The 25544-nt window shown below is 32.5% G+C and overlaps 1 protein-coding gene across 1 annotated transcript in view; it reads left to right on the top strand.

Annotated features, from left to right (window-relative positions):
* The first annotated feature begins 4800 nt into the window (after positions 1 to 4800).
* LOC124354580 (ras-related protein Rab-2) overlaps positions 4801 to 25544 on the top strand; it is a 29649-nt gene continuing 8905 nt past the window's right edge. The window contains exons 1-3 of the mRNA XM_046805147.1: positions 4801 to 5019; positions 11489 to 11560; positions 24773 to 25016. Coding sequence (XP_046661103.1) covers positions 4974 to 5019; positions 11489 to 11560; positions 24773 to 25016 — 362 coding nt within the window. The 5' untranslated portion in view covers positions 4801 to 4973. The remainder of the gene's footprint in view (positions 5020 to 11488; positions 11561 to 24772; positions 25017 to 25544) is intronic.

The following is a 25544-nucleotide window of genomic DNA, read 5'->3' as shown; positions in this document are numbered from 1 at the left end:
TTTAAACAATTTTAACGAACGTTAATATACGATTAGTTTATTTATTAATTGATGGAGTTATACAAGGGGATGAAACCATTTTTTTGAATAGATATTATATGATTACTGTTTAATAATGTTTAAAAGTTTTTGGAGCATGTTAAGAACATACATCCTACAATCAGATCTAAACTGGAGTATTGTTACTTTATATTTAGTCACTTGCGTTTTAAACAAACCAGACTAGACTTTGTCCGAACCAGGCACTTAGAATTCTTCTAGGCGCATTTAAATAAACTCAATCCACTTCAAATTGAAACGGCATTTCTATCCCTTCACCTACTGAACCAGAAAATTGTATTTAAATTATTCGGAGATTCTTCTCATCCAACTGTTCCTAATATTAGACGTAAGAGTTTTCCAGTAAATGATCTCAGACACAGGAGTAAAAAGAAATGTACCTAATATATTGAACTAAAGTGTAATTCTCTTACTCCGTTGGGCAGGCCATGTTTTGAGAAGAGAAGAGGAATGCAAACTGAGGAGGGTAATGTACGGTAACCCAGAAGGAAGACGACCCCGTGGGAGACCGAAAGTGAGATGGTGGAACCAGGTGAAGGCTGATATGGAGAAGGTGGGCGCTTCAGAGGAAGATGCAGAGGACCGTTCAAGATGGAGGAGCTTTGTTGGTGCGGCTAAATATCACCTCCGATATAAATGACCCTGGGAGTAAGAGAGTAAGAGTAAGTAAAGTGTAATTCTCTTAGGCATTTAAAAGAATATTTCCAGAAATACTTTAAAATATGCACTGATAGTTCGAGAGACACTAAAAGTATGGGAATAATATCTCAAGATCTTCAGATTTCATTTAGGTACAACTGGCAACCAATTGAACTATATGCCATCTTGAAGGCAACATAACTCATTAGTCAACTCCAAGTAAAGAAGGTAGTTATGTTTTGACTCTTAAGCGGCGATTCAAACTGTTAATGCTGCTAAAACTCAAGATCTGGCAAAGGGTCTTGTCTCCCAGACAATGGAAGTTGAAGCCAAGCTAAGAGATTGACACAGTATTATCTCATAATGGGTATTCTCACATTTAAACATTCCATGCAATCAAGGACGTATCAAACGAGGGGGTCCAAATTGTCCAGACCCCCCAATTTAAATTGTTCAATTACTTTTTTAGTAAACGATTATTATTATTTAAATAATTCAGTACTACTGACTTGTACTGTTGCAAGATCGTTCTCAACAAAGAAATGGGTCAAGGAACAAAATGGGGCCGTACTCTCTGCCCACTATGGGAGTATATCAGTTTTCTCGACCTCCCAAAAATTTTTCATGGCTACTTTCTTGCATGCAATGAAACTGCTGATAGATTTGCAAAGGAGGCATTATCGTTGGGAAATAAGGTGAGAGACAATTCCACCACACAATTTTAATAACTACGTTAGAGCTGAAGTGCGTAGACTAAAAAAGTAAAAGTAAAAAAGAATGTCTTATTTTACCAGGCGAAGTACTCTAGGAAGAAACAGCAGCAAGTAGTAAAGTCAAGCGGTATTGTGCTTTTCAGTCTGAAAACTCTACAAGGCCATGGTTTTGTCATGTAGAGTTCTCAAAACAAGATAAAGTCCCAGTAAATAGATTAAGACAAAAATATAGTGCCATAAATGAAATATTTGTGTAACATTGACTGTTAATCTATCCCTGTATGCCTGAGATGCACGCTAAACGTTGTTGAATGATTTCAAACCATAATTTTTGAGTGTTTAAGTTGTGAAGTTTTCAAGATTGGAATCTATAATAAATTGATGAGTGCAAATTGAACACCACACTCCTTTTTAGCAAATGTTTTCAAAGAAAATATAATTTAAGTATAATGAGAGATTTATTACTGTGTCTTAAACAGAATAGGTGAAGTATTTAAAATAACTAGTAGGAAAATACTAATTATATACACATATTTACACACACGAGCGCGCCCGCACGCACACATATATACATATTGTATACAGGGTGAATATGTGCATATACCGGGTGTCCCAAAAGTCCCAACCCCCCTTCTAACTTTTGAACGGAATCAAACAAACCAATATCCTTTTGGGGGTAGTTATATAATTACAAATGATGATTTTTGCGCTACATGAGAACTTAGCCCCTCAACCCAAATGGGGGTTGGGGAGTCAAGTCAAAATTTTTAAATGCAAACCCCCATCAAATGACACTTCATTTTAAAGGTCTTTGTAAAAGAAGAACAATGCCACAGACTAGATGTCTCTATCTCAATCCAATACGAAACGACGGCTTGTCAAAGTTTTATTGAAAAGTTACGCTAATAAACACTATTTTTCTTAACTCATCTGTTCAGACTTATTCTTAATACTAAGTAGGTAGTGCTAAATTAAACTTAAAATAATTAAACTTACCGTTGAAATCTTACCTCAACCTTTTTTAAGCTCAAAGTAAATGCTCAAAATGGCCCCCATTTACTTCTTGGCAAAAATAAAGTCTTAATTCAAATACAAAACAACGACTTGTCAAAATTAATACAAAAATTCAATTCAAATCACTTGAAACAATTCTCAAATTTTGGGAATGAAAGTAGGAATAAGGTGTGCTTAAATCATTTAAAGAAATCAAAGTAAACTCATTTATATCATGTAAGTACAAAGGTCATTCTGGACATAGGAGTAGTGTAGCACTTATCTTTGGTTCAAAGTTCAGTGACTATGCCACAGTGTCTTATAGTGCCAGTTGTGACATTCGTTTTGTGAAGAGTGGTTGTAGCTTTCTGTATCCTTACGCTTTAAGATTTGTTTAGTTAAAAATATGGTTAGATCTAACGAAGAAAAAGTTGAAATGATACTGTGCTATGGTGAATCATGCAGAAACGTTCACCAGGTAGTACGCCTTTATAACAATAAATTTCCAGATATGGTAGTGGATCGGGCGTACATGAGACGTTTGGTTTACAAGTTTACAACTACATTTAATTTAAATGATGCCCCGCGATCAGTCCGACCAAGTACTTTCACAAAAGAAGATGAAATTGGAATATTGGTACAGTTCACTGTAAATCCTCATTCGATACTTCTAATGGCCGCGTCTGAAGTTAATATTTCAAAAAGTACCATTCAAAGAGTGTTGAAAAAACATAAATTTCAACCTTACAAAGTTGAACTTCATCAGGAGTTGAATGAAGATGATTTTGACTGAAGGATTCACCACACCCAACATCCTCAGAAGTTAAGTGTCTGGGCAGGAATTTTAGAGAATTCTGTTGTAGGACCATTCTTTATTGACGGGAATTTGAACGGCCCACAATACTTAGGAATGTTGCAACGTAACATTGTTCCTGCCATATACAACATAACGCAAGGCATTTACGATCCTTTTTTCCAACACGACGGCGCCCCTCCTTACTATGATATAAACGTTAGAACATTCTTGGACCAGGTGTTTCCTGAGAGATGGATAGGTCGACGGGGTGCTGTAGAGTAGCCAGCTCGCTCACCCGATCTTACTACCCTAGACTTTTACTTTTGGGGATTTTTGAAAATAAAAGTGTACGAGACCAAACCTCAGAACCTTGATGAGTTAAGGATGCAGATTGAAAACGCTTACCGACTTATCACACCAGAAATGTTGGAAAACGTAAGGCATTCATTTGAATCAAGACTTTATTTTTGCCAAGAAGTAAATGGGGGCCCTTTAGAGCATTTACTTTGAGCTTAAAAAAGGTTGAGGTAAGATTTCAATATTAAGTTTAATTATTTTAAGTTTAATTTAGCACTACTTAGTATTAAGAATAAGTCTGAACAGATGATTTAAGAAAAAAATAGTGTTTTTAAGCGTAACTTTTCAATAAAACTTTGACAAGCCGTTGTTTCGTACTGGATTGAGATAGAGACCTCTAGTCTGTGGCATTGTTCTTCTTTTACAAAGACCTTTAAAATGAAGTGTCATTTGATGGGGGATTGCATTTAAACATTTTGACTTGACCCCCCAACCCTTCATTTTGGGTTGAGGGGCTAAGTTCTCATGTAGCGCAAATATCATCATTTGTCATTATATAACTACCCCCCAAAGGATATTGGACTATATATAGTCTTTATATGAAGTCACTTGATTGGCCTCAAGTGTTAAAATTCTCTACCCTGTAAACCACACTCTTCCATATACCCAACTAATGACTACCCTCCCAATTAATGGTTCCCATCTTTAGTCATTTTGGCATACATAGTAGAATATGCTAGTGTCACAATACGCTATGTTAGTGTTGCCTGTACTTAAATAACAATTTGGTTCTTTAATCATTTAATTCACATGATTAATACATCCAATAAATAGGTTGTAAATAATTTGTTGGTAATACATATACTGGTTTTAATAAATAGTTATTACTTATATTATTTTATTATTGGTGTTAAGTTTTACTAACTATAACGTTGTGTGTAATACTGCAGGGATTTCTTATTGTTGCAAGGTAGCAGGACAAAAAACTTACTGCCAGGTTTGGATTCATATATTTCTTAAATAGCATGAATATATCCCCTTACATAGAAAATGGGATTATAATTTTAATGAAAATTTGAACATTATTGAAGTGTTCGAATATGCACTATATAAATATTCTTTGAATTATATCAAATTTTATTTTATGTTTCATGATCATTTTTTTAGGCAATTCTATAATGTAACAAATTTTAATATGAATGTATGTTAAGGAAACGTCTTATCTAAAAGGCAGAGATTTATTGACTATTTCACCTCCCTCTAACCCAAAATGAAAATAAAATAAAGGAAAGGAGTTGGAAACAAACAGCTGCTTACTACTGAAGTTCTGTCAAGTATTACGATTACGATTCAGTTCTTGGTTTTGCAAACAATAAATCTAGAATTTTTCATTGAATATTATCTATTGTAAAGACAACTTCTCTGTATATAATTTAAAGTCCTGATTGCTGGAGTTAGTACAGTGAAAATAAATCATGTCATATGCTTATCTATTTAAGTATATCATTATAGGAGACACAGGTTAGTATATTTTGCCATACTTTACTAGATTGTTAGTCACACTTGAACTCGACACAAAGCGAAGATGAAAGTATAGTTCCAAGTAAAGTATCTGAATAAAATGGCTTGTATGTTTATATTTTATAAATTTATTGTGTTATATGAAAACGAAAAATTGATTTGAAAAATCTAATGAATACATCTATTGATTCTCTGGGAGGGATAGATAACATAGGCTTACTGATAATCTTATTATCTAGATGACAAAGGAAAAATATTGAACTTTTTAAGTAGTGATTTCTAAAAACCTTTTTAAATGGATTTTGTGAATAATTTGAAGAGAAGTTGTTTTTGGCTGTAACATAATGGTCAATTTTACAGTTTATTATAGAATGTGGGAAGAATGACTACAGGTCTTATTAGCTTTCAATGTTTAACCCTAGAATTGGCGGTCATTTCATCCTGTAGTGTTGGGCTGTTGCTTCACGCAAGGGTTTAAAAAAATTTGTACAAAAAACTTTATTAAATCAAATATAAAATTTACAAAAAATATTTCTTAAATTTGGGGGGGACTATACCTAGCAAATGAAGTCATAGTGAGAAATATTTAAAAGTGAGATAGCCATTCTGTGTAAAATTTTATCTGATTTCAGAAAAACATAAACATTATACACATTAAATTTATGAAAGCATCATAAAGCTATACAACAAAAAGCAGCAATGCGCATTAATTCTGAAAATCAGGTATATATACATGTACTTAAACTTTGGTAAAACAAGTTTTGCTAATACAATTGTCCATGAATACATGTTATAGGCTATTGCATATTTTCTTACTCAGAATGAAATAAACTGTACATTACCAATGAAATAATTTCCATAAATTATTTTTTGAAAAGTAAGAAAGTTACATTTTACCATAATTAAAATGTTGCAAAAAAATTTTCATTAAGCAAAATATAAGTAAGTTAAAATGGGTTTGAAAGCTTGTACTATATCAAAATTTATACATTTATGTTTTATAAGTAATGGGAAATTTGATGTAGTTTTAGAAAACCATAAATATAACTAAATACATGAAAAATACAAAGTTTATAAAATAAAGTGTAATAAAGCACACCAGTCAGAAAAAATGCATATCTACAATAAAATACACAGTGTTACTAAATTAGGTTATCTTTGTTTTAATACCATAAAACTTATCCGTTCCCTAGCATTTTCCTTTCCGAATCCAATGGTGCATGAATTAAATCGATACGTTGCCGGAGTATATTGTAAAAAGTAATTATACGAGGGAATGGTTGACCAACAACATTTTGTTGGTTAACACTACAGAAGCGGCAATGACCGACAAAATTTTGTGGATTAACAGTTGGAGAGTTAACTTTTAATTAATTATTCTCAGTGCCTTAATTATGACCCTTAGGCTGTAGGGTTACTCATTTTAAAGATCCAGTTTCAATTTTTTTTATTTCTAAGGTGTGTTCCTATGACCAATAGTAAATATTTGATGTACATTTTACTCCCAGACTCTCCTGTCTTATGGGGTTACCAAGACCCCTTTTGGACCTTTTATTAAAGTTGCCCAAATTTTTTCCTAAAATGTATTTTAGTGTCTATTTTTAAGGAAAACCAACTGAAAATTTGTATTCCCCGACTTACTTTTTCGGGCTTTTAAAACCCTCTCTCTGTTATCGATAGAGTATAACCCAGGGGAGACTTTAATAAGTGGCCTACACTCGTTATTTTCTATTGCATTATCGAACAATTCGATATATTATCCAACTAAAAAATCGTACACAATAAGAGATAATAAATTACTGTAGCAAGAAGAATTTTGTACATAACAATTTTTACAATAGCATTACAAAACGACAAAACCAACTGCCTAGACTTGGATATATCAAATAAACCTTACATTATTTATAACTTGCCCATCTTGATTTCCATAAGTAACTGCTTTTGTGAAATGGAGGAAAGAATTCTCCCCTTATGTTACCAGAATCCAAACCCACATGTTGAAGCCACTTAAACAAATCTCGTCACTTGTGAGAAATATCTTACATATTTTCTTCATATTCATCACCAATTGCTATAACTAATAAGTGAAATCATACGCTAAGTTAAATAAACGTAATATTGAATTATTTTAAGGATAAAAACAGTCAAACCATTTGATAATAGCAATCGAATAACGAGTGTAGGCCGCTTATTAAAGTCTAGGGCCTACCCTATAACCCACCATGACAGATTTCAATGAAATTTTATTTGTTCTATCTGTTTGTTCTATTTACTGTGTTGATATGATGATGCCCAACATTTAACAGTGTTTTATTATTTAGTTCTTGAGATATGGGTTTTTGAAGTTAATTGAAATTTGATCTGTTTGCAAATGTGTTGACAGTTTTCGTTTCATAAACTTATTATTTGTACAATTACTTTTAAATTTGATTATTTTGCTCAGGATTTCATGTAGTACTTAAGTAGTTTTTAGTTCTTGTAAGAAAAAACGTGTAGAGTACAATAAGCGAACCCAGTTTTTATATGTAGTATAATCATTGATACTTAATATGCATATATTGAATACAAGTGTATCAATCATATTAATATATCTCTAGTCAACAATAATCATATTTTAAATTAAAATAATTAATATATTACACATAGTGACAATCTCATAAATAATAAGGGAGCTATAACGATCAAATAAACAGCTAGAACTGGAAATATGAAAAACTCATAAATAATAAAGAAATAATAAGAATATAACAAACATCTATACAATAAACAAGAAATATACCTAACTATTTATGTTTTCTCCTGGGTAGCAATGGCGCTTTCAAGAAGTTTTTGAAAGCATTCTCTCCAGAAAACCATTCTTCTCTTCTGTACAAACACTCACAGAGATGATCTGCAAGCAGGTCACCTGATATGTCACTTTTTAAATTTCGTTTCACAGTCCAACAAGAGCTTTCGACTTGTCTGTTATTGTCTATAAGACAATACATTTATTATATGAAAAAGTATTTAGAGATTATTCAAGTTAGTTATTAAAAAATCCGTTTTGGTTGGTTATATTGATAGTTATAATTAATTAATATAATTTGTCAATATCGATATAAAAACCATGTTCACTTATCATACTCTGTCCGAAAAAACCTGATATGGTTCTACAAAAGAGCTTATGACTGTTTTCTCTGAGTGGATAACGTATTAAAAGTATTTATCAGTTAAAAGAAAACAGTAGAGGCTTTATAATCGTGAAAAAAATATCAAAGGACTTCTGAGTGTAGAGGAAGGTTATGTACTATCAAATATGATTTATAACATTTTTAGTTTTGTGCAATTAACATAACTCTAAATCTTTATAAAGAACATATAGATGAATACAAATTAAGTAAGTACTCACTCCATACATTATAGAAAACATTTTTGGAAACTATTTAAAGGATTAACATTTTTTAATCAAAACTTTGGGTTGCAGGTTAATAAGCAGCCATCAACACAATCGAATCATGATTATCAAATGATATTGAATCTTCAATAATAATGACCATCTAAAAATACAGAAAACAAAATGTCGGACCAAATAACGTATACAATTTTTCATAGAACAATATAGGTCTGCTGGTATATTAATGATAAATAAAACAACTATCTTTGCTATCAATATTTGTAAAATGTTACAAACAATACAATAAAATTTCCTTACCTTTAACTAATTTCAAGGATAAACGTGTCTGACTGCTGAAACAAAGAACACATTTACATTGTTATTGTTCTTGCTGCCATTAGTCAGTAACCAAACACATTATTTCACTTTGAATTTATTTTCAAATACGATTTTACTTTGAATTACTTTTGAATCATAATGTCGAAGTGAATTCAGTTTTAGACTTTTAAAATTGTAATATAGACAAGTTATACTTTTATATGTAAAAGAAATGTATTTGTTTTAAATTATATAGAATAACTAAAGTTTATTTAAACAATTTTTGAGCATTGTAGTACTTACAAGTAGTACACAGGGTAAACATGCGTAATAGCATTTAAAAATGTTCAAATGGATCACCACCAATAATCATTACTTCTCATCTATACATATGTTATGCAACGTGATCGGCAATGCAGTCACTCCTTAGACCAGTTTTAGACCATTAAGGATTTCTTTGTAGGTCTACAATCAGATTCTGTTTGCAGATCTGGGTGTTTGCAGAAGTTAGTGGATCAACAAAGTTTGTACTGTGGTTTACAGTAAAATGGTCTAACCTTTTATAGGCCAAAATAAGATTGATCCAAATCTGTAATGACCATTGTTCCTGGTTTTATATGTTTCTCAATTAACGGGATAAGTTAATCAGCACTTCGTTTATATTCTGGGCAAATTTCCAAACAGAATCTACCACCTCTTCTCTTACTTTTGGAGATTGTCTATATTAGCGTTTATTTCTAATGTAGCAAGCTCTTTGTCTTTCCACCATTTAAAACATTACTTAATCACTGTGCTGTATATGACTACTGGGTGTAATGTACAGCTGGTGTGTGTCCAGTGATAAAACTGTGCTTCATTTTGCAATATAAAACTGTAGTTTTTAGTAAAGTTCCAAGAGCTGTTTCGTCAAGATAGAGTTCTTTCTTTTCTGTTTTCAAGTAGTTGTGTAGTGTTTTAGTAATAAATGAGTGTGGAATAAGTGCCTTAACTTTTTGTTGTGTGTTCAATTAAATTCATCAACAGAGAGAAGCATTGTTTGGAGTTTTATGTGATCCTCTAGAATATAACGACAAAATTTTATTTCATGTTTCTTTTCAAAATCTTCTGAAATATGTTTCTGGGTCAGATGTACACTTATCACAACTGTGCAAAGGACATGCACGTGCCTCTCTGTTGGAAAGAAGTTTATCTATCACAGAATGAACAGATTGTTCAGATTCAAGTAGATTAACATTTTGGACTATTGTACACACACATATAGCATCTCCAGGAGCTCCTGCTAATATGTACCATTTCAGTCTTAAACTACACAATTTTAGAAGCCTATTTTTATGTGTGTTTTTATGTGTGGTTTTAAAAGCTGTGTAAAGCTCATCAAGATTAGAAGTAAATTCTGTTGTTTGATATATTTCCTTGATAAATATCCGGTCTTTGGCATCAGACATAATTGTTGATAATTCATCATCTTGATAAAAGCTTTCACTATATCAATTATTTGAGGTACAAATTTGTTACCTCCTTTTGGAAAAAGAATAGCTAAAATTTCTTTCTCTGCAATTTTCCAACAGTGTATTCAGTAACATTAATTTCCTCCAAAAGGTCAAAGATGATGAAAGAGACTACCATGACTTCATATTGATGGGTCCACATGGTCCATATGAATCCTTCTTTTGGCCTCAAATAGCTGACAGATGTCTTGTTCCTCTTGGACACATTCTCTGTTTGGTTAAAGCTCCACAAACAACAATGCAGATAGAACTTGGGTTCAAAATTGACCAAAGAAACAATTAAAACAAATTCAGAATTTTATTCCAAACATTAAAAAATTGACCAAAGAAACAATTAAAACATTCAAAATTTTATTCCAAACATTAAAAAATTGTAATTCATTTCTAATAAACTGAATTTTATTACATTTGGTGTTATTAAATTAATTTGAACCCTTCATATGATGATTGTGAAAGATTTATTTGATCATTTTAAAGCCAACCTGATATTTATTTCACCGTTTTATAGCCCTTACTGTTCCCTTTTCACTGATATATAAGTTGTCCAGTGACAGAAATAAGTCTTGAGCTCTTTTGTAGAACCATGTTAGATGTTTTTGCAAATAAAACTTTTTATACTTTAGAATGGATTTCTTCTAAAAGAACAATTATTATCTAAAAACTAATTACATAATGTAGTTTTTCTACGAGAATAATAGTGAAATAGTTTTTCTGAGCAAAATATTCAAATTTAAAAGTAAGTGTTTGACATAGAAAACCGCAAAATGATGTTAATTTGCACTTTCGCGAACAGTTCAAAAATAGCGTGCTTATATTGTGTTAATACACCCCACTAGACTTTTTTAACAGAACAAATTTATATTTTGTGTATAAGATAAGAGTTGAATCAGACACTGGAAATGCACACAAGGAAGGAGGTAATTAATACGGAGGAGAGAATTTTTATTGGCACAGTATTCTGCTTGAGTGTTATTACCTATTTCAAACCATGAAACTGAATCGGAACTCTTAAATCCACTTCTGCATGTGTGAATAACGTTTTGTCAGTAACCATGTTACCATGTTCCATGTAACAATGTGTGGGTTTGTATCTTCTGATAGTGCCAATTTTCATGCTGCAACCTGTAACCCTTTTACTATAGCTTCAGATGGATGTTAAGTTTCTCAACCACGCTTGCACATTACCTGCCTACTGTCTCAGTTTCTCAATTCAGCTCATGGCCAGTGAATCACTATTTAAAATAAACGATTAACTGAATCTTATTTACAGGTGTTGGCAAGTCATGTCTTCTTCTCCAGTTCACCGATAAGAGATTCCAGCCGGTCCATGACTTGACAATAGGTGAGTTTACTTGTAATTTTTCTGAATATAAATATTTTAGTTGGATGATGATTTGAATCACTTATGACTGGAAACATCATCACCCATAACAGCTTTAGCTAAATCCATGGGTGAGGTTTATGAAGTGGAAAATCATATTTTGATACCCCATTCAATAATTATGATAAGTGGTACGGATCTTTCTATGAAAAATTGTATAGTTGTAGCTCCAACATGGGTAGATGCTTTATTTAGAAAGCCAAGTGATGGCATGTTTTTACGTAGTGTGTTATTGCGGGAGCGAATTCCAATCAATGAGAATCACAGTCCTCTGTGTTAGAGTTGTCATATGGTATAGTAGGAGGGGAGGATGATCTCCCGAAAATGTTGTGTAACTTAGGTCAGAAATCAGCTTTATAATGCACTTTAACATAAAACGTCCATAATAGAATCCAAATCATCTAAATTGTCATTGTAAATAGCTTATAATAGCTTATGCTTTAGCCGCATCTTTTACAATGCAAATTACAGAACAGATACCAAAACGCTAGATTCGGTTCTGTTCCGTTGGTGTAATATTTTTGTGAGGTTCACTTATGTTACTTAGGCCAAAGCTGTAAGCTTTGGTATACTAGCTATCAATGACATTTTAATATAGGTGAGAGCTAAAGATGTTTTCTGCCAAAACAAAACCACAGAGTTATACAGTAATAGGCTAAAGGTAAAGGGAGAGTGAGTTTAATTTTGGCAATCATAACACAATGTAATATAGTTACAAACATATAATAAATACTTTTATTGTAAAGTACGATTTTATAACATGTATAATATATTATTAACACATTTTAATTCAAGAGTTATTATACTGAATATTCCTTGGAGCTATATTTTTACTCTTGAAATCTGGTAATCTGTAGAGAAATCAGGTATTATGGCAACCTTACTCTGTGTGTATTTGTATGATTGTGAGTCACCATGGTCTGGTGTTAGTGTGGTAGCCCTAAATTGGCAAAAGGAGTTGGACTTAGCATGTGAAGATTATCAATTTTTATTTTCTTTTAATTATTGACACAAGTATAAGAGATATTAAAGTAATGTCCAAACAATATTTTTATGACGTTTTTGAGTCTTAATAACGACATGTACAAAAAAAATATGATTTGTGATTATAAAAGGCATCTAAGACATTGGTACTAAAAGAAATGTGGTAGTTTATCTTTATGGAAATTAATGTTACAGTATTATTTTAGTACCACACTAGAACTTACTCCCTTGAAACTGAACGTTGATGGAACATTTTTATTACTTTCCTCAATGTCCTAAAATAATGTTCATACGAGGTCTGTAAAAAAAGTATCTGACCGCCGACCAGTAGGCGGCCGCAGCGTAACCGACCGGCTTGAACCGGTTATTGGAGGGGAGAGGCGAGCCTACTCCTTCCCATATTAGGCATTGAATACGATCCGGTCACTCAGTGAGTCGCAGCGCTCTGTTCTGTACAGTACTGCCGTGTGTGTGCATCGCATTTCAATATGACTGAACGTGTTAAACGGCGCATTTGCATTAAATTTTGCCAAAAACTTGGCCATTCAGCATCAGAGACGATCACTATGATATAGAAAATTTATGGTGACGTGTCTATGGGCGATACACAAATAAAAGAGTGGTTTAGGTTTAAAAATGGCCGCATATCAGTGGAGAGTGATGACCGATCTGGCAGGCCTTCAACGGCCAGAAACGCTGAAAATGTTGAACGTGTTAAAACGTGTTCTATCAGCAATTAATGAAAACCGTCGATTGACTGTCCGAGAGCTGGAAGAAGATTTAGGAATTCCAAAATCGTCAGTTTGTAACATTTTACACAAAGATTTAAAAATGCACCGTGTTTTGGCAAAATTTGTTCCTTGGCTGCTGATAGAAGAACAAAAGAACTGTCGACTTGAAATCGCACAAGACAATCTGGATTTGATAAAAAGTGACCCAGGGCTATTTAAAAAAGTTATTACTGGTGATGAGTCATGGGTTTATGGCTACGACCCTGAAACAAAGGCTCAATCTTCACAGTGGAAAACTCGCGAAGAGCAACGGCCGAAAAAAGCAAGACAAAGTCGAAGCAATGTCAAGACAATGCTGACAGTTTTTTTTACTAGGACGGCGTTGTTCATCACGAATATGCTCCTAGAGGCCAGACAGTGAATAAGAAGTATTATCTTGAGGTCCTAAGGTGGCTACGAGATGCAGTGCGAAGGAAACGACCTGAACTGAGGACAAGCCGTGACTGGATCCTGCACCACGACAACGCCCCAGCTCATTCCTCAAATCTTATTCAGCATTTTTTGGTCAAACACAACATCAACCAACTACGACAGCCTCCCTACAGTCCTGACATAGCTCCTTGTGACTTCTGGCTATTTCCGAAATTAAAAATTCCTTTGAAAGGAAGAAGATTTGATGATGTTGAACAAATAAAAAAAATGCGATGAAGGACCTGTTAGCCATTCTGCAAAATGAATTTAAGGAATGTTTCTGGAAGTGGGAGGAGCGTTGGAATAAGGTAGTGGCTTGTGGAGGGGAGTACTTTGAAGGGGACCAGATTGCCGTTGCCCGCCGAGTAACGTTAGTTCATGCCAGACGTCAAGGTCGGATACTTTTTGGACACACCTCGTATCTTTACTTTCCATAAAGTTAACCGTTTAAGCGTCATGAAAAATTGGACCTGATCCTTGATTAAGTTACAATTTTTTTAAATTTCCAATGTGTAAAGTTAAATTTATTTTTGTTTCTGTATGTCAAAATAGAGTTATTTAACAGTAAATAAAATTTGTTTAACCCTTTTTGGATTTCCTAGGCTAATTTTTAACTTTTGAAAATATCGTAGAATAGCAGTGTAGTTTTAACTATTTTTTTTATCATTTATTCAGTAAATAGAGGAATGAAGCACAGTTTTACAGATAAACATATACTATATTACAAACTAATAAAATTAGAAAAATACAAAAGTAGACAAAGAGTGTTTATTTGGTGGCGGGCTGTCACAACTGGCATTCCGCGCGTCTCCTGCAAGCCACTGTTATCGCGTGGACTTTGAACCTTCTTATCACTCGGCAACCTCTAGGACGGCCTTGTGGGGCTTGAATTGTGTTTCTTGCTTTCTGAGAACATCCTTATGACCGTAGTAAAATATGGAAAAGTTTGGGGTTGACCAAGTAATTGCTCAGAATTACCAAATCTTCAAATTCCGAAAAGTCTGGATTCGCCATTCACACTAATAATTGTAAAAAAAATAAATAAACACTGGACACTGTGTAGCGGTCCCAGTTTGCTCAGTCTAGGGGGTGGGAAGGGTAGGTGTGGTTTTCACAAGTTAACGGCGTAGTAGAGTTAACTGTTAACGGTACTATCCGAGGGCGCCACCTTGTTTCCAGTAGTAGTGTGGTAGGAGAACGGAGTCAGAACAAGGAAAAGACCCGTTACTGAATGATGTTGTAAAATTAATGACCTTATAACCAACCAAAGTAAGAGTGAGTTAAATACAAGGTAAATTTAAGAAAAGGAAATACATGTAAGAAAGCTAAACTCATTCAATGTAATCATTAAGTTTAGAAAAATTCTAAGAGCCTGTTTTTTTTTTATTGCACAAGAAACATTTATCAAATGAAATATTTATTAAAATTATGTAATTTTACATTTCATATCATGGAAAAAGGTTTGATTACCATTTCTGTATTTGGATCTCAACAGTCTGAGGGTACAGGTAACCCTTAGATTTATCAATACAATATACCCTAAACACCAGTAATTATACACTAAACAACATTACCTTGGCCGGCCACTAGTACTTCTGGTATTTTACCCATTGATATCAATCAAACAATACTTACATAAACTAGACACATATTTACACAAAGCACATTAAACATCAATATGTATCCAATAAAGAAAGATATTTATAAGTAATTATTCAACTACGTAGATCACAACCATACGCCTCCGTAAGGGCTCACGGTCAGGGAGGAAGGCACAGTAGCAGGTATAGCACGGGCACTGGGTGGGTAGTGGTACGCAGACCTATGTGGAGGCACACAAACCGCTCCCGAACAAATCCCTGAGCACAATTCAGACAATAGAATCTACAAAAATATTTGACACTAAAAGATGTATAATAGTTGCTTCAGAATAGCACGTAAAATTTTATGTTAACAATAATAACAATGAAACCTAAATATTCCGTGAAATAATCTTAACATGAAGTATTTTGAGAGATATATAATCGGTTTGTAATGTAAATAACCCCAAAAATTAACTATTAGTCAATTACTCAATCTACAGTAGTCAATATAATGAGATATAGTTAATTAAATTCCAAAAATAAATTATTAACTAAAATAAGCTTTAAATAGAATTCACTTGAAAACATCTTTTCATATTTGTTTCCTATTCTACAAATGCCTTTTCTTACTTACATTTTGACAAAGCACGTAGCATAAATTACCAACATTTATTATCCTGAATTTACAAACAACAGCAAAAATAAAACAGACTAACAGATAATTTTTTAACTTATAGGCCACACAACACTATTTATTACCTAAAGTACATTTTGTTGTTATTTCAAATGCATTATTTAAAATAAAAGTTCTAACCATTGCAACAACATATGTTTGGATCTAAGAAAATATGAACCATTAAAACACTATGATAATATTTACAATCTGAAAGGATTTATATTTATGAGTACAACTTACAAATTAATAAAGGCTCAAGTAATTTCTGCTTCTTAATTTCACTAATATATTTACTCTGGTTGGTTGAGAAAAGAAAAATTAATTCCAAGTATCTGTATTCAAAAGTATTTATAATTTCTTGGTAGCACACATTATTTGACTTAAAAGAATATTAAAATACCTCACCTTGGCAACAATCCAGTAATGGGCCAGGAAGGGAGCAATGTAGGTAAAGACATTATAGATAACCTCGTGGAGACTCAATTTCCAACTAGAAGTACTAGTGGCCGGCCAAGGTAATGTTGTTTAGTGTATAATTACTGGTGTTTAGGGTATATTGTATTGATAAATCTAAGGGTTACCTGTACCCTCAGACTGTTGAGATCCAAATACAGAAATGGTAATCAAACCTTTTTCCATGATATGAAATGTAAAATTACATAATTTTAATAAATATTTCATTTGATAAATGTTTCTTGTGCAATAAAAAAAAAACAGGCTCTTAGAATTTTTCTAAACTTAATGATTACATTGAATGAGTTTAGCTTTCTTACATGTATTTCCTTTTCTTAAATTTACCTTGTATCTAACTCACTCTTACTTTGGTTGGTTATAAGGTCATTAATTTTACACAACATCATTCAGTAATAATAGAAAAGTTAATAATAGAACTATGTATTAACTTAGAACCTATTACCATAGAACCTATTACCTATAACCATAACTTAGAACTAATGTATTAGAACACCTCACCCTTAGTTAATAATAGAAACAACCTAGGTCTTAATGGTTTCAAGGTATTTCATATCAATATTCAATCCATTAGAAACAAATTAGATATGTTAGAGTTATTTTTGAATTATATTGACTGCAATGTTGTTACAATAAATGAGCACTGGCTATGCTCAGAAGAAATTCCTCTGTACATTCCAGAGGGTTTCAGTCTTGCTGGAGTTTACTGCAGGCAACCACCGCTTAGGAATGGGGGTTCATCTATTTTTATCAAGTCTCACCTGGAGTTTTCAGTCATAAATGTCAGTAAATTTTCTATAAATAGCATCTTTGAAGTCTCAGCTGCCTACATAACAAAGTTAAACACTGTAATTGTTTCAATTTATAGGACACCACAGTCTAATGTGGAAATCTTTTTTTCAATGTCTTGATATTTTTCTGGAGTATTTAAGTAAAAAATACTCATCTAATTTTATTTTAACAGGGGATTTTAATATTAATGTTTTTAAAAATGACCAAACAACAAAATCTTTTCTTAACTTATTACGATCATATAAATATGTATTGTGTCAACATGGAAGCAACTAGAGGCCAAGCTTGCATTGATAATATAATAACTAACATAAGCAATGACGAAGTGCAGTGCAAAGTTGTAGATGCTTGTATGTCAGACCATTTTGGTGTTTTAGAGCAAACTTTAGTAGCCTTGACAATCTCAAAAGTAGAGCTAACGTAATCACTAAACAGGCTAGATCTTTAGACTCCCCCAGGCTGTATATTATCTTAAAGAAAATTTAAATAACTTTAGTTGGAATTACTTGTATCGGTATGCTAATGTAAACCGAAGCTTTTGACTTATTTTTTTGAGCATATTAAGTGTTAATTATGATGAATGTTGCCCCTGTAAAAAATGTAAAGGTAAATGAGTCCAAAAGTAAAAATAAAATAAAAAAATAAGTGGTTTACACCTCAACTTAAATCCTACAGGGATTCTGTTATGGTATTTTATGATAGATATAAAAATCACAAAGATCTTACTGATGGAAATGTTCACAAAACTGCATACATTACAATCAGAAAGCAAAAAAAGAGGCTGAAATAAGACGGGCCAAACACAAATTGCTTTTGAAAATTACATTCTATCATCCAAAAAATAAGTGTAAAGGCTGCTTGGAATGTTATTAAGTCTGAATCAAACTGTAACAAGGAATATCAAAAGACTACTATTGATTCTGATACTTTTAATAATTATTTTGTAAATTGTGTTAGCCAAATGAATAACCTACATCCAAATGATAACTTTGATTTAGCTATTCAAAATGTAAACAGTTTTTATCTCTTGTAGATCCTTTGAAAGAAAGTACTTTACTTGGAAACCCATTACTGTCAAGGATGTCTTGTTGTGTGTATCTAAATTTAGCTCATCACAAAGTGAAGATTTCTATGGGTTTTCTAATAAGATATTTAAAGAAATAATAGACACAATAGCTGAGCCTTTTAGTATATATATTTAATATGATTTTGGATCAAGGGATTTTCCTAGCAAACTTAAGGTAGTGAGGATTACACCAATATTCAAGAAAGGTGATAGAAACAGTCCCTCTAGCTACAGGCCAATATCATAGTCCCCTATAGTGAGTAAAATATTTGAGTGTTTGTGTTAAAGATCAGCTGTATAATTTTTTTTGACAGTAGCTCGCTTTTGTGTGTAGAACAGTTTGGGATTTTTACCAGGAAAAAAACACATCAAAAGCAGTTCAATCAATTGTTGAAAAGGTCCTCATAAGTTTTGAAAACAGAAATCCATGCTCTGCTACTCTAATTGACTTGTCAAAAGCATTTGATAGTATACCACACAAGCTTCTTGTTAAAAAATTACACAGCTACGGAGTTAGGGGTAAAGAACTTTTCTTGTTATCATCATATTTAACAAACAGAAGTCAAATTGTGATTCAGGGTTCTGATTTCTCAGATTACAAAATGTGCAAGTTGGTGTACCACAAGGATCGGTACTTGGTCCTTTTTTGTTTATTATAGCCATTAATGATTTTGCCAATAGTATGCCCTGTGCATCAGTTTTATATGCGGACGACACAACTTTATTCAATTCAAGCAAACACCTTAATGACTTAGTTACATTGCAAAATCAATCTTTACAAATAGCGCTTGAATGGTTCAAAAACAATATGTTGACTGTAAATGCTGGTAAAACCGAAGAAATATTTTTCTCTTTGGACAACAACAGCATAAAGAGTTCTGTTAAACTTTTAGGAATTCACTTGGATAGCAAACTAAGCTGGGATAATCATACTAGTCAATTATGTGTTAAGTTATCTAGAGTTATATATTTGTTACGTAAATTAAGTCTCTGTGTTAGAAAAAAAAAATGTTAATTATGTCATATTATGCTTTTTTTCATTCTATATTATCGTATGGTATAAATCTATGGGGGAACAGCTGTGGGGTTCAGAGAGTTTTGATATGGCAAATAAAATGGCACTAAGGGTTATCAAAAATACTGGTAGTAGAGAACACTGTCGTCCTATTTTTTAAAGAATATAAAATAATGACTGTTATAAACATGTATATTTTCTCTGCTCTAGTCAAATGTTAGGGAAAATATTGATAATTACCAGCTAAGACAGGACATACACAATTATAATACGAGATCTAATTATAAGCTAGAATTACCATTTGTAAGGCTCAAGAAAGCCCAGGTCAGCCATTATTGCATGAACATTGCACTTTTTAATAAACTGCCAAAGGAATGTTGGTACCTTTGAACTAAATAAATTTAAATTATTACTCAAGGGTTGGTTGGCAGAAAATCCATTTTTATAATATTGAGGAGTACATGACATGTGACACGAACGCTTTAGCAGGATCAATTTTACAAACTTGATAATAACTGTTAATTTATTTTATGTAATATTTTATAATGTCTGTGTTATATGTGCTATTTATTTTTGTGTGTATCTATATGTTTATTTATGATAATGAACAATCTTGTTTGTAGATAATAACAAAATGTAACTGACGATGCCTATTGTAATCACTGTATTACTTAATGGAAAATAAACGATCTGTATCTTGTATCTTGTAACGGGTCTTTTCCTTGTTCTGACTCCGTTCTCCTACCACACTACTACTGGAAACAAGGTGGCGCCCTCGGATAGTACCGTTAACAGTTAACTCTACTACGCCGTTAACTTGTGAAAACCACACCTACTCTTCCCACCCCCTAGACTGAGCAAACTGGGACCGCTACATTTGGGGTGTAACAATTTTTTTTTGTGAACCTTAAATTTTATAACAGAGAGTAAGAGTTAGATTTTATTAACTTTGGCAGACAGGCCTGATCAACCTGGAAAATCCATATCAGCTGGCTATTAAACAGCTGCAGCTCCAGCTGGCCAAACAACAATTGACTCCTACTTCCTGTTGGACTTTGTTACTGACTGTCAGGCTTCACGAGGCTTATCCTCTCTCTCTCATGGCGATAGTTTGAAGATTGTTCAGTCAGTAACAAAGTCCAACAGGAAGTAGGAGTCAATTGTTGTTTGGCCAGCTGGAGCTGCAGCTGTTTAATAGCCAGCTGATATGGATTTTCCAGGTTGATCAGGCCTGTCTGCCAAAGTTAATAAAATCTAACTCTTACTCTCTGTTATAAAATTTAAGGTTCACAAAAAAAAATGTTACAACTGCTGTATATAATATTAATAATTTACTTTAAAAAGAATAGGACACAACAGTAAATTAGCGATAACCGAAATACATGTACGTGTACTGGACGCTTCTCACTAACTAACTGACTAGATGCCTTGACGGGAGCTCCCGTCAATGCCTTTGTGAAAGGCGCGGGGCTACGCCCGCTAGACAGTGTTTGGCCAATTAGAAGCCACTGCCACTCCCACTGTAATAGAATTCGAGGCAGGGCAACCCGTCTGTATGTCGCATGACTACTATAACCATATAGCAGCAAAATATTCAACTAACATAGCAGTAAGAAAATAAAGAATGCAAAAACGCGGATCCACGGCAATAACGTTTTGAGCTTGTAGTGGCCCTCCGCGGATCCGCATCAATAACGCTGGAAAGGTTAAGTTTCATTTTTAAATAATGGTTGGCTTTTCTAGCTGTGATTAATATACAATGTTTCAACAATATTATAGGGAATACTATATATCTTTACATATATATCTTTATATATTTTTTTTTTCTTGTGTGTGTATGTCACTGAACTCCTCCTCCTAAATGGCTGGATCTGTTTGAATGAAATTTGTTGTCTGTCTTCAGGTAGATTCGAGAATGGTTAAGATTTACAATTTGGTCCAATTTAAATAGTGTATTTAATTAATTTTTCATTTATAAATTGTTGTTGATGTTGGAATATTTTACATTGGATCTGGCAGACTGTGCTATGACACGTAATACAAAGTGAACTGATACTAACTGAACAGCTTTTAATACTTTTAGCTGAAGTTCATAAAAGAGGCAGTACATTTGTTTACATTTAAATTATAGTAAATATTAAATTATTGCAAAGTGCTTGATCAGTAGTGTAATGCACATTGCAATATATATTTCGGCCAAACATCAAATCCTGTACATATACGAGAAACTGGCCATCGATTTGACATTGTCCATAGCGACATCAAAAAACCTTTCCAGCCAGTCACGCTATCAGTGTTCATAAACAAAATCATATAGAAAATTGTTACACCATCATAGGCATAAATAAGATCCATGAAAATTCAAACGAAAACCTAAATAGATTAAAATTGAAAAAAAGTGGAACTGCACACCAATTAATTTGGTACTTCAGACAAGCCATCCAAGGGGTCTTAATTTAAGATAAATTTATTTTTTGTCTACTAATTCAAACACGTCATGTCATGGACCATCAGCTGCTGATCTACTGTATTTATTTGTAATGTTTGTTTTTCTTGTTTGATTTCTTACCAACTTTTTATGTAACAATTTATGTAAATATTTATACAATTTATATTTATCTGAAGAAGTGTACTTAGATACATGAAAATTCATAAATATTTTGAACCAATATACCATGGTTTGTTTATTGGAAGAGAATAACCTGTTTCTATATATATATATATATATATATATATATATATATATATATATATATATATATATATTAGCAAGCCTTTAAGACTACTATATTTGAGTTCCATATTGTAATTTTTAAATATCTTGAAATTAATATTTAATGATACAAATTATAGCTGAACATTCAACATTCAAAGGTTTGGCTTAAAATTGGTAATACAAGATTTCTGTTATGAAACTATAAACAAATGCAACTGACAATTAAGCCTTTCAGATACTCTTGTTGACTGGTTTTGATAAGTAAACCAGTAAAAATAATGAATGGCTTCATAAATACAATTTAGGTTGATATTTGTTTTATCTTTACACTGATAACAGCTCCATAGACAAAGTAACCACAATGAACAACAGTAAATCAAGAAACAAAAGTCCTCAATCAATGTATATATAGTTATTAGAGACGGTTAGTTTTCTGGATAACATATCATGAATTCTATGGTTTATTTTCTGATCCATAATTTAAATAGTTCAATGTAAAAGAGGTATATGTCTTAGTATATGTTCAGTACAATGACTTAGTTCAATTCCCCTGGATTTGTTAGTTAAAGTTAGGTTCTTACTGGTGTCAATTCAAATAAGCTAAGAACCTGTTTTTAGTTGAATTGTTCCATTGAATTGGCATGAATGAATTTGTCTTTAGAGTTGGATTGCTAGATGGAATCAGACATTTAATACTTAAACTTGGATTTTATTTGTATGTCTTGAATGAACTATTATGTACAGGAATAAATAAATTGAAATAGTTTTGGAGTAGTGACATTTATTGTATTTCATAACATTAGAAAACCTGTTTTCAAAAGTAAGGACTCCATATAAACAATTTTTCTAAGAATTTTAGATTATTATGCCTGGGTATTGTGCACTAAAACCACTAGTTATGTTAAAAACAATTTGAAGAATATGCTGTCTAAATAGCATATCATAATTTTATTATATACCAGATTAAACAGTAGTCTCCGATATCCTAGACTTTCTTGAAAAAAACAGTGTCACTGTGTAGACAGTAGTTTAATAAAAAGAAATAAATGTGCAAGCTTGTAAAATTATTTTTGATTCTTAATAAATTATCTGTTAACTTTTTTGCATAGGCATCAAATTAATTTTGTTACCAACTATTTTTTTTAATATGAGAAAACTATGACAAGAACTTTTGTGATGATGGCCAGAGTATGTCACTTTTTTAAGGCTTAATATTTTAACATTTATAATTTGTTGATTTACAAACAAAATGTGTAGTACATCCATTTTCACTATAACTGATAAATTAAGCTTCATGTTCAATTGCTTTATCACTTTGGTTGGGCAGCAGTGATGTTCCAAAACATGTGTTTGAAAGCGTAAAGGTACCAAAGAGTTGACTCACTTGATAACTTGGATCTGAATGTCGCAGCCAGCTCATAGTTTGTATCTAAACCATCCAACACAACACCAATTCTGCTAAGTAGACAAGTATAATACCACTGCATGCCGGTGTTGACCTAAAAGCTGTTGACTGTACACTAGACAGACTGCTCCTAGACACTGTTACTCCAAACAGTACTGTTGCGTGTATGTGTAGCAATTACATCTGATAATAAAGTAAAAATGTTCTAAATTTAGCAAGTCAAACATTATTACTTTTTTAATAAAAGAAATTGAAAGTAGTAGGCACTTACAATTTTTATGTGATGACATTAAAGGAAATTATATAAAAGTGTACAACATTTGGTGTACAAGAATACAAAACAAGCTATATGATCAATAAATCTCACTCAATACATTGATTAACTGTGCTATATATATATATATATATATATATATATATATATATATATATATATATATATATAAAGATAAATGAAATGCAGAGATCACATTACACAAGAAATACAGGAGAATGGGTATATTACAATTAGATCTAAATTGTAATGAAGAATGTCCAAAACTGACCTACTTTTTGTACATGTACATCCAATGAACAACTGATAAATAGATAGTATATTAAATAAACACACCATTAAAGTTAATTCAAGCTGGCTAATAAATAAAGAACTTTTTTTGAGATCAGTTAAGGTCGACAATTCCACCGTTTAAGCCTGGAATCGAAGAAGTGCTATCTAGTTCTGGCTACAAGTACATTGGGAAAACAATATGTTTATTACCTACAAGAGTTGAACTTATTAGACACATGAAACATCAGGATATGGGAAATCAGCAATTGCAAAGTACCATTAAGAAACCAAACATGTAATAGAATTTTTTTTTTTAAATACTCGTGTAAATTTCATACTATTATCCGGAGATAATAAGAGACATACTTCAATACATTAGACACAGAGGGTAGCATTAAATTCTTTTAAAAAGCAGGCAGCCTGAAATAAAGAAGCTTTATTAATCTTTTTGTCATGATTCAGCCAATCTCAACAAATCTACGCCCATTTCAACCTATCTGTAATATGTATTATTTAGTAGTTTGGGTTTAACATCTGTTGACTGAAATATTACTGCACAGCGAGGCTGCTAAATCAGAGAAAGTAGATGATAACAACATAACATCACTGGCTGTGTGGCCCTAAGATCTTAGAGTTCACTGTTGATACTTAATGCTACAGCACAAACTGAATCTTCAGTGTTAAAAGTTATGCAATGTAAATGTTTTTTTAATTAGGTGTGGAGTTTGGAGCTAGGATGATCACGATAGATGGGAAACAGATCAAGTTGCAGATCTGGGACACGGCGGGCCAGGAGGCGTTCCGGTCCATCACAAGATCATACTACCGTGGTGCGGCAGGTGCCCTGCTAGTGTATGACATCACACGGCGTGAGACGTTCAACCACCTGACCACCTGGCTGGAGGATGCTCGCCAGCATTCCAACTCTAACATGGTTATCATGCTCATTGGAAACAAGAGGTAAGTAGACACTTTTGTCTCATTGATCATTCACATGATTAGTTGTGAAATAGTAATTTTATAAAGATGATACAAATTTGATAAATTCATAGATTAAAGTTCAACTTTAGCAGTGTTGGTCAACTTGTATGATGTCATCCAAAAGAAGGTGTTTTAATTTTCCGAAGTAAGTTATTTATAAATAGGCTCCTTCAAGTAATATTCAATTAATGATTTGTTTAAATAATACAAATATGGAATGATATTAAAATAGTATCTAATAACATAAATGGTATAATTAATTGTATTCAAATAATAACTGTAGTTTAAATATAAAATTATTTTTCAATTCAGTAGATAACAAAAGGTATTCTTTTTTATCACCATAAGTAACACATTTGGGATTAGCTCGTCAGTGGGTGGCTAGATTCACCATTTTGGTGTTTAAAGATTCCCCCACTCTGTACATATTGAGCTGTGGTTACGGCCAGATTATCTCTCCTACTTTTCTCACTATGATTAGTTAAAATGTGTGCTACAATTGAAAAT

Source organism: Homalodisca vitripennis, chromosome 2, assembly GCF_021130785.1.
Source record: "Homalodisca vitripennis isolate AUS2020 chromosome 2, UT_GWSS_2.1, whole genome shotgun sequence".
Lineage (NCBI taxonomy): Eukaryota > Metazoa > Arthropoda > Insecta > Hemiptera > Cicadellidae > Homalodisca > Homalodisca vitripennis.
The sequence above is the reverse complement of the archived record's forward strand: the minus strand, read 5'-3'. Positions and strand labels throughout refer to the sequence as shown.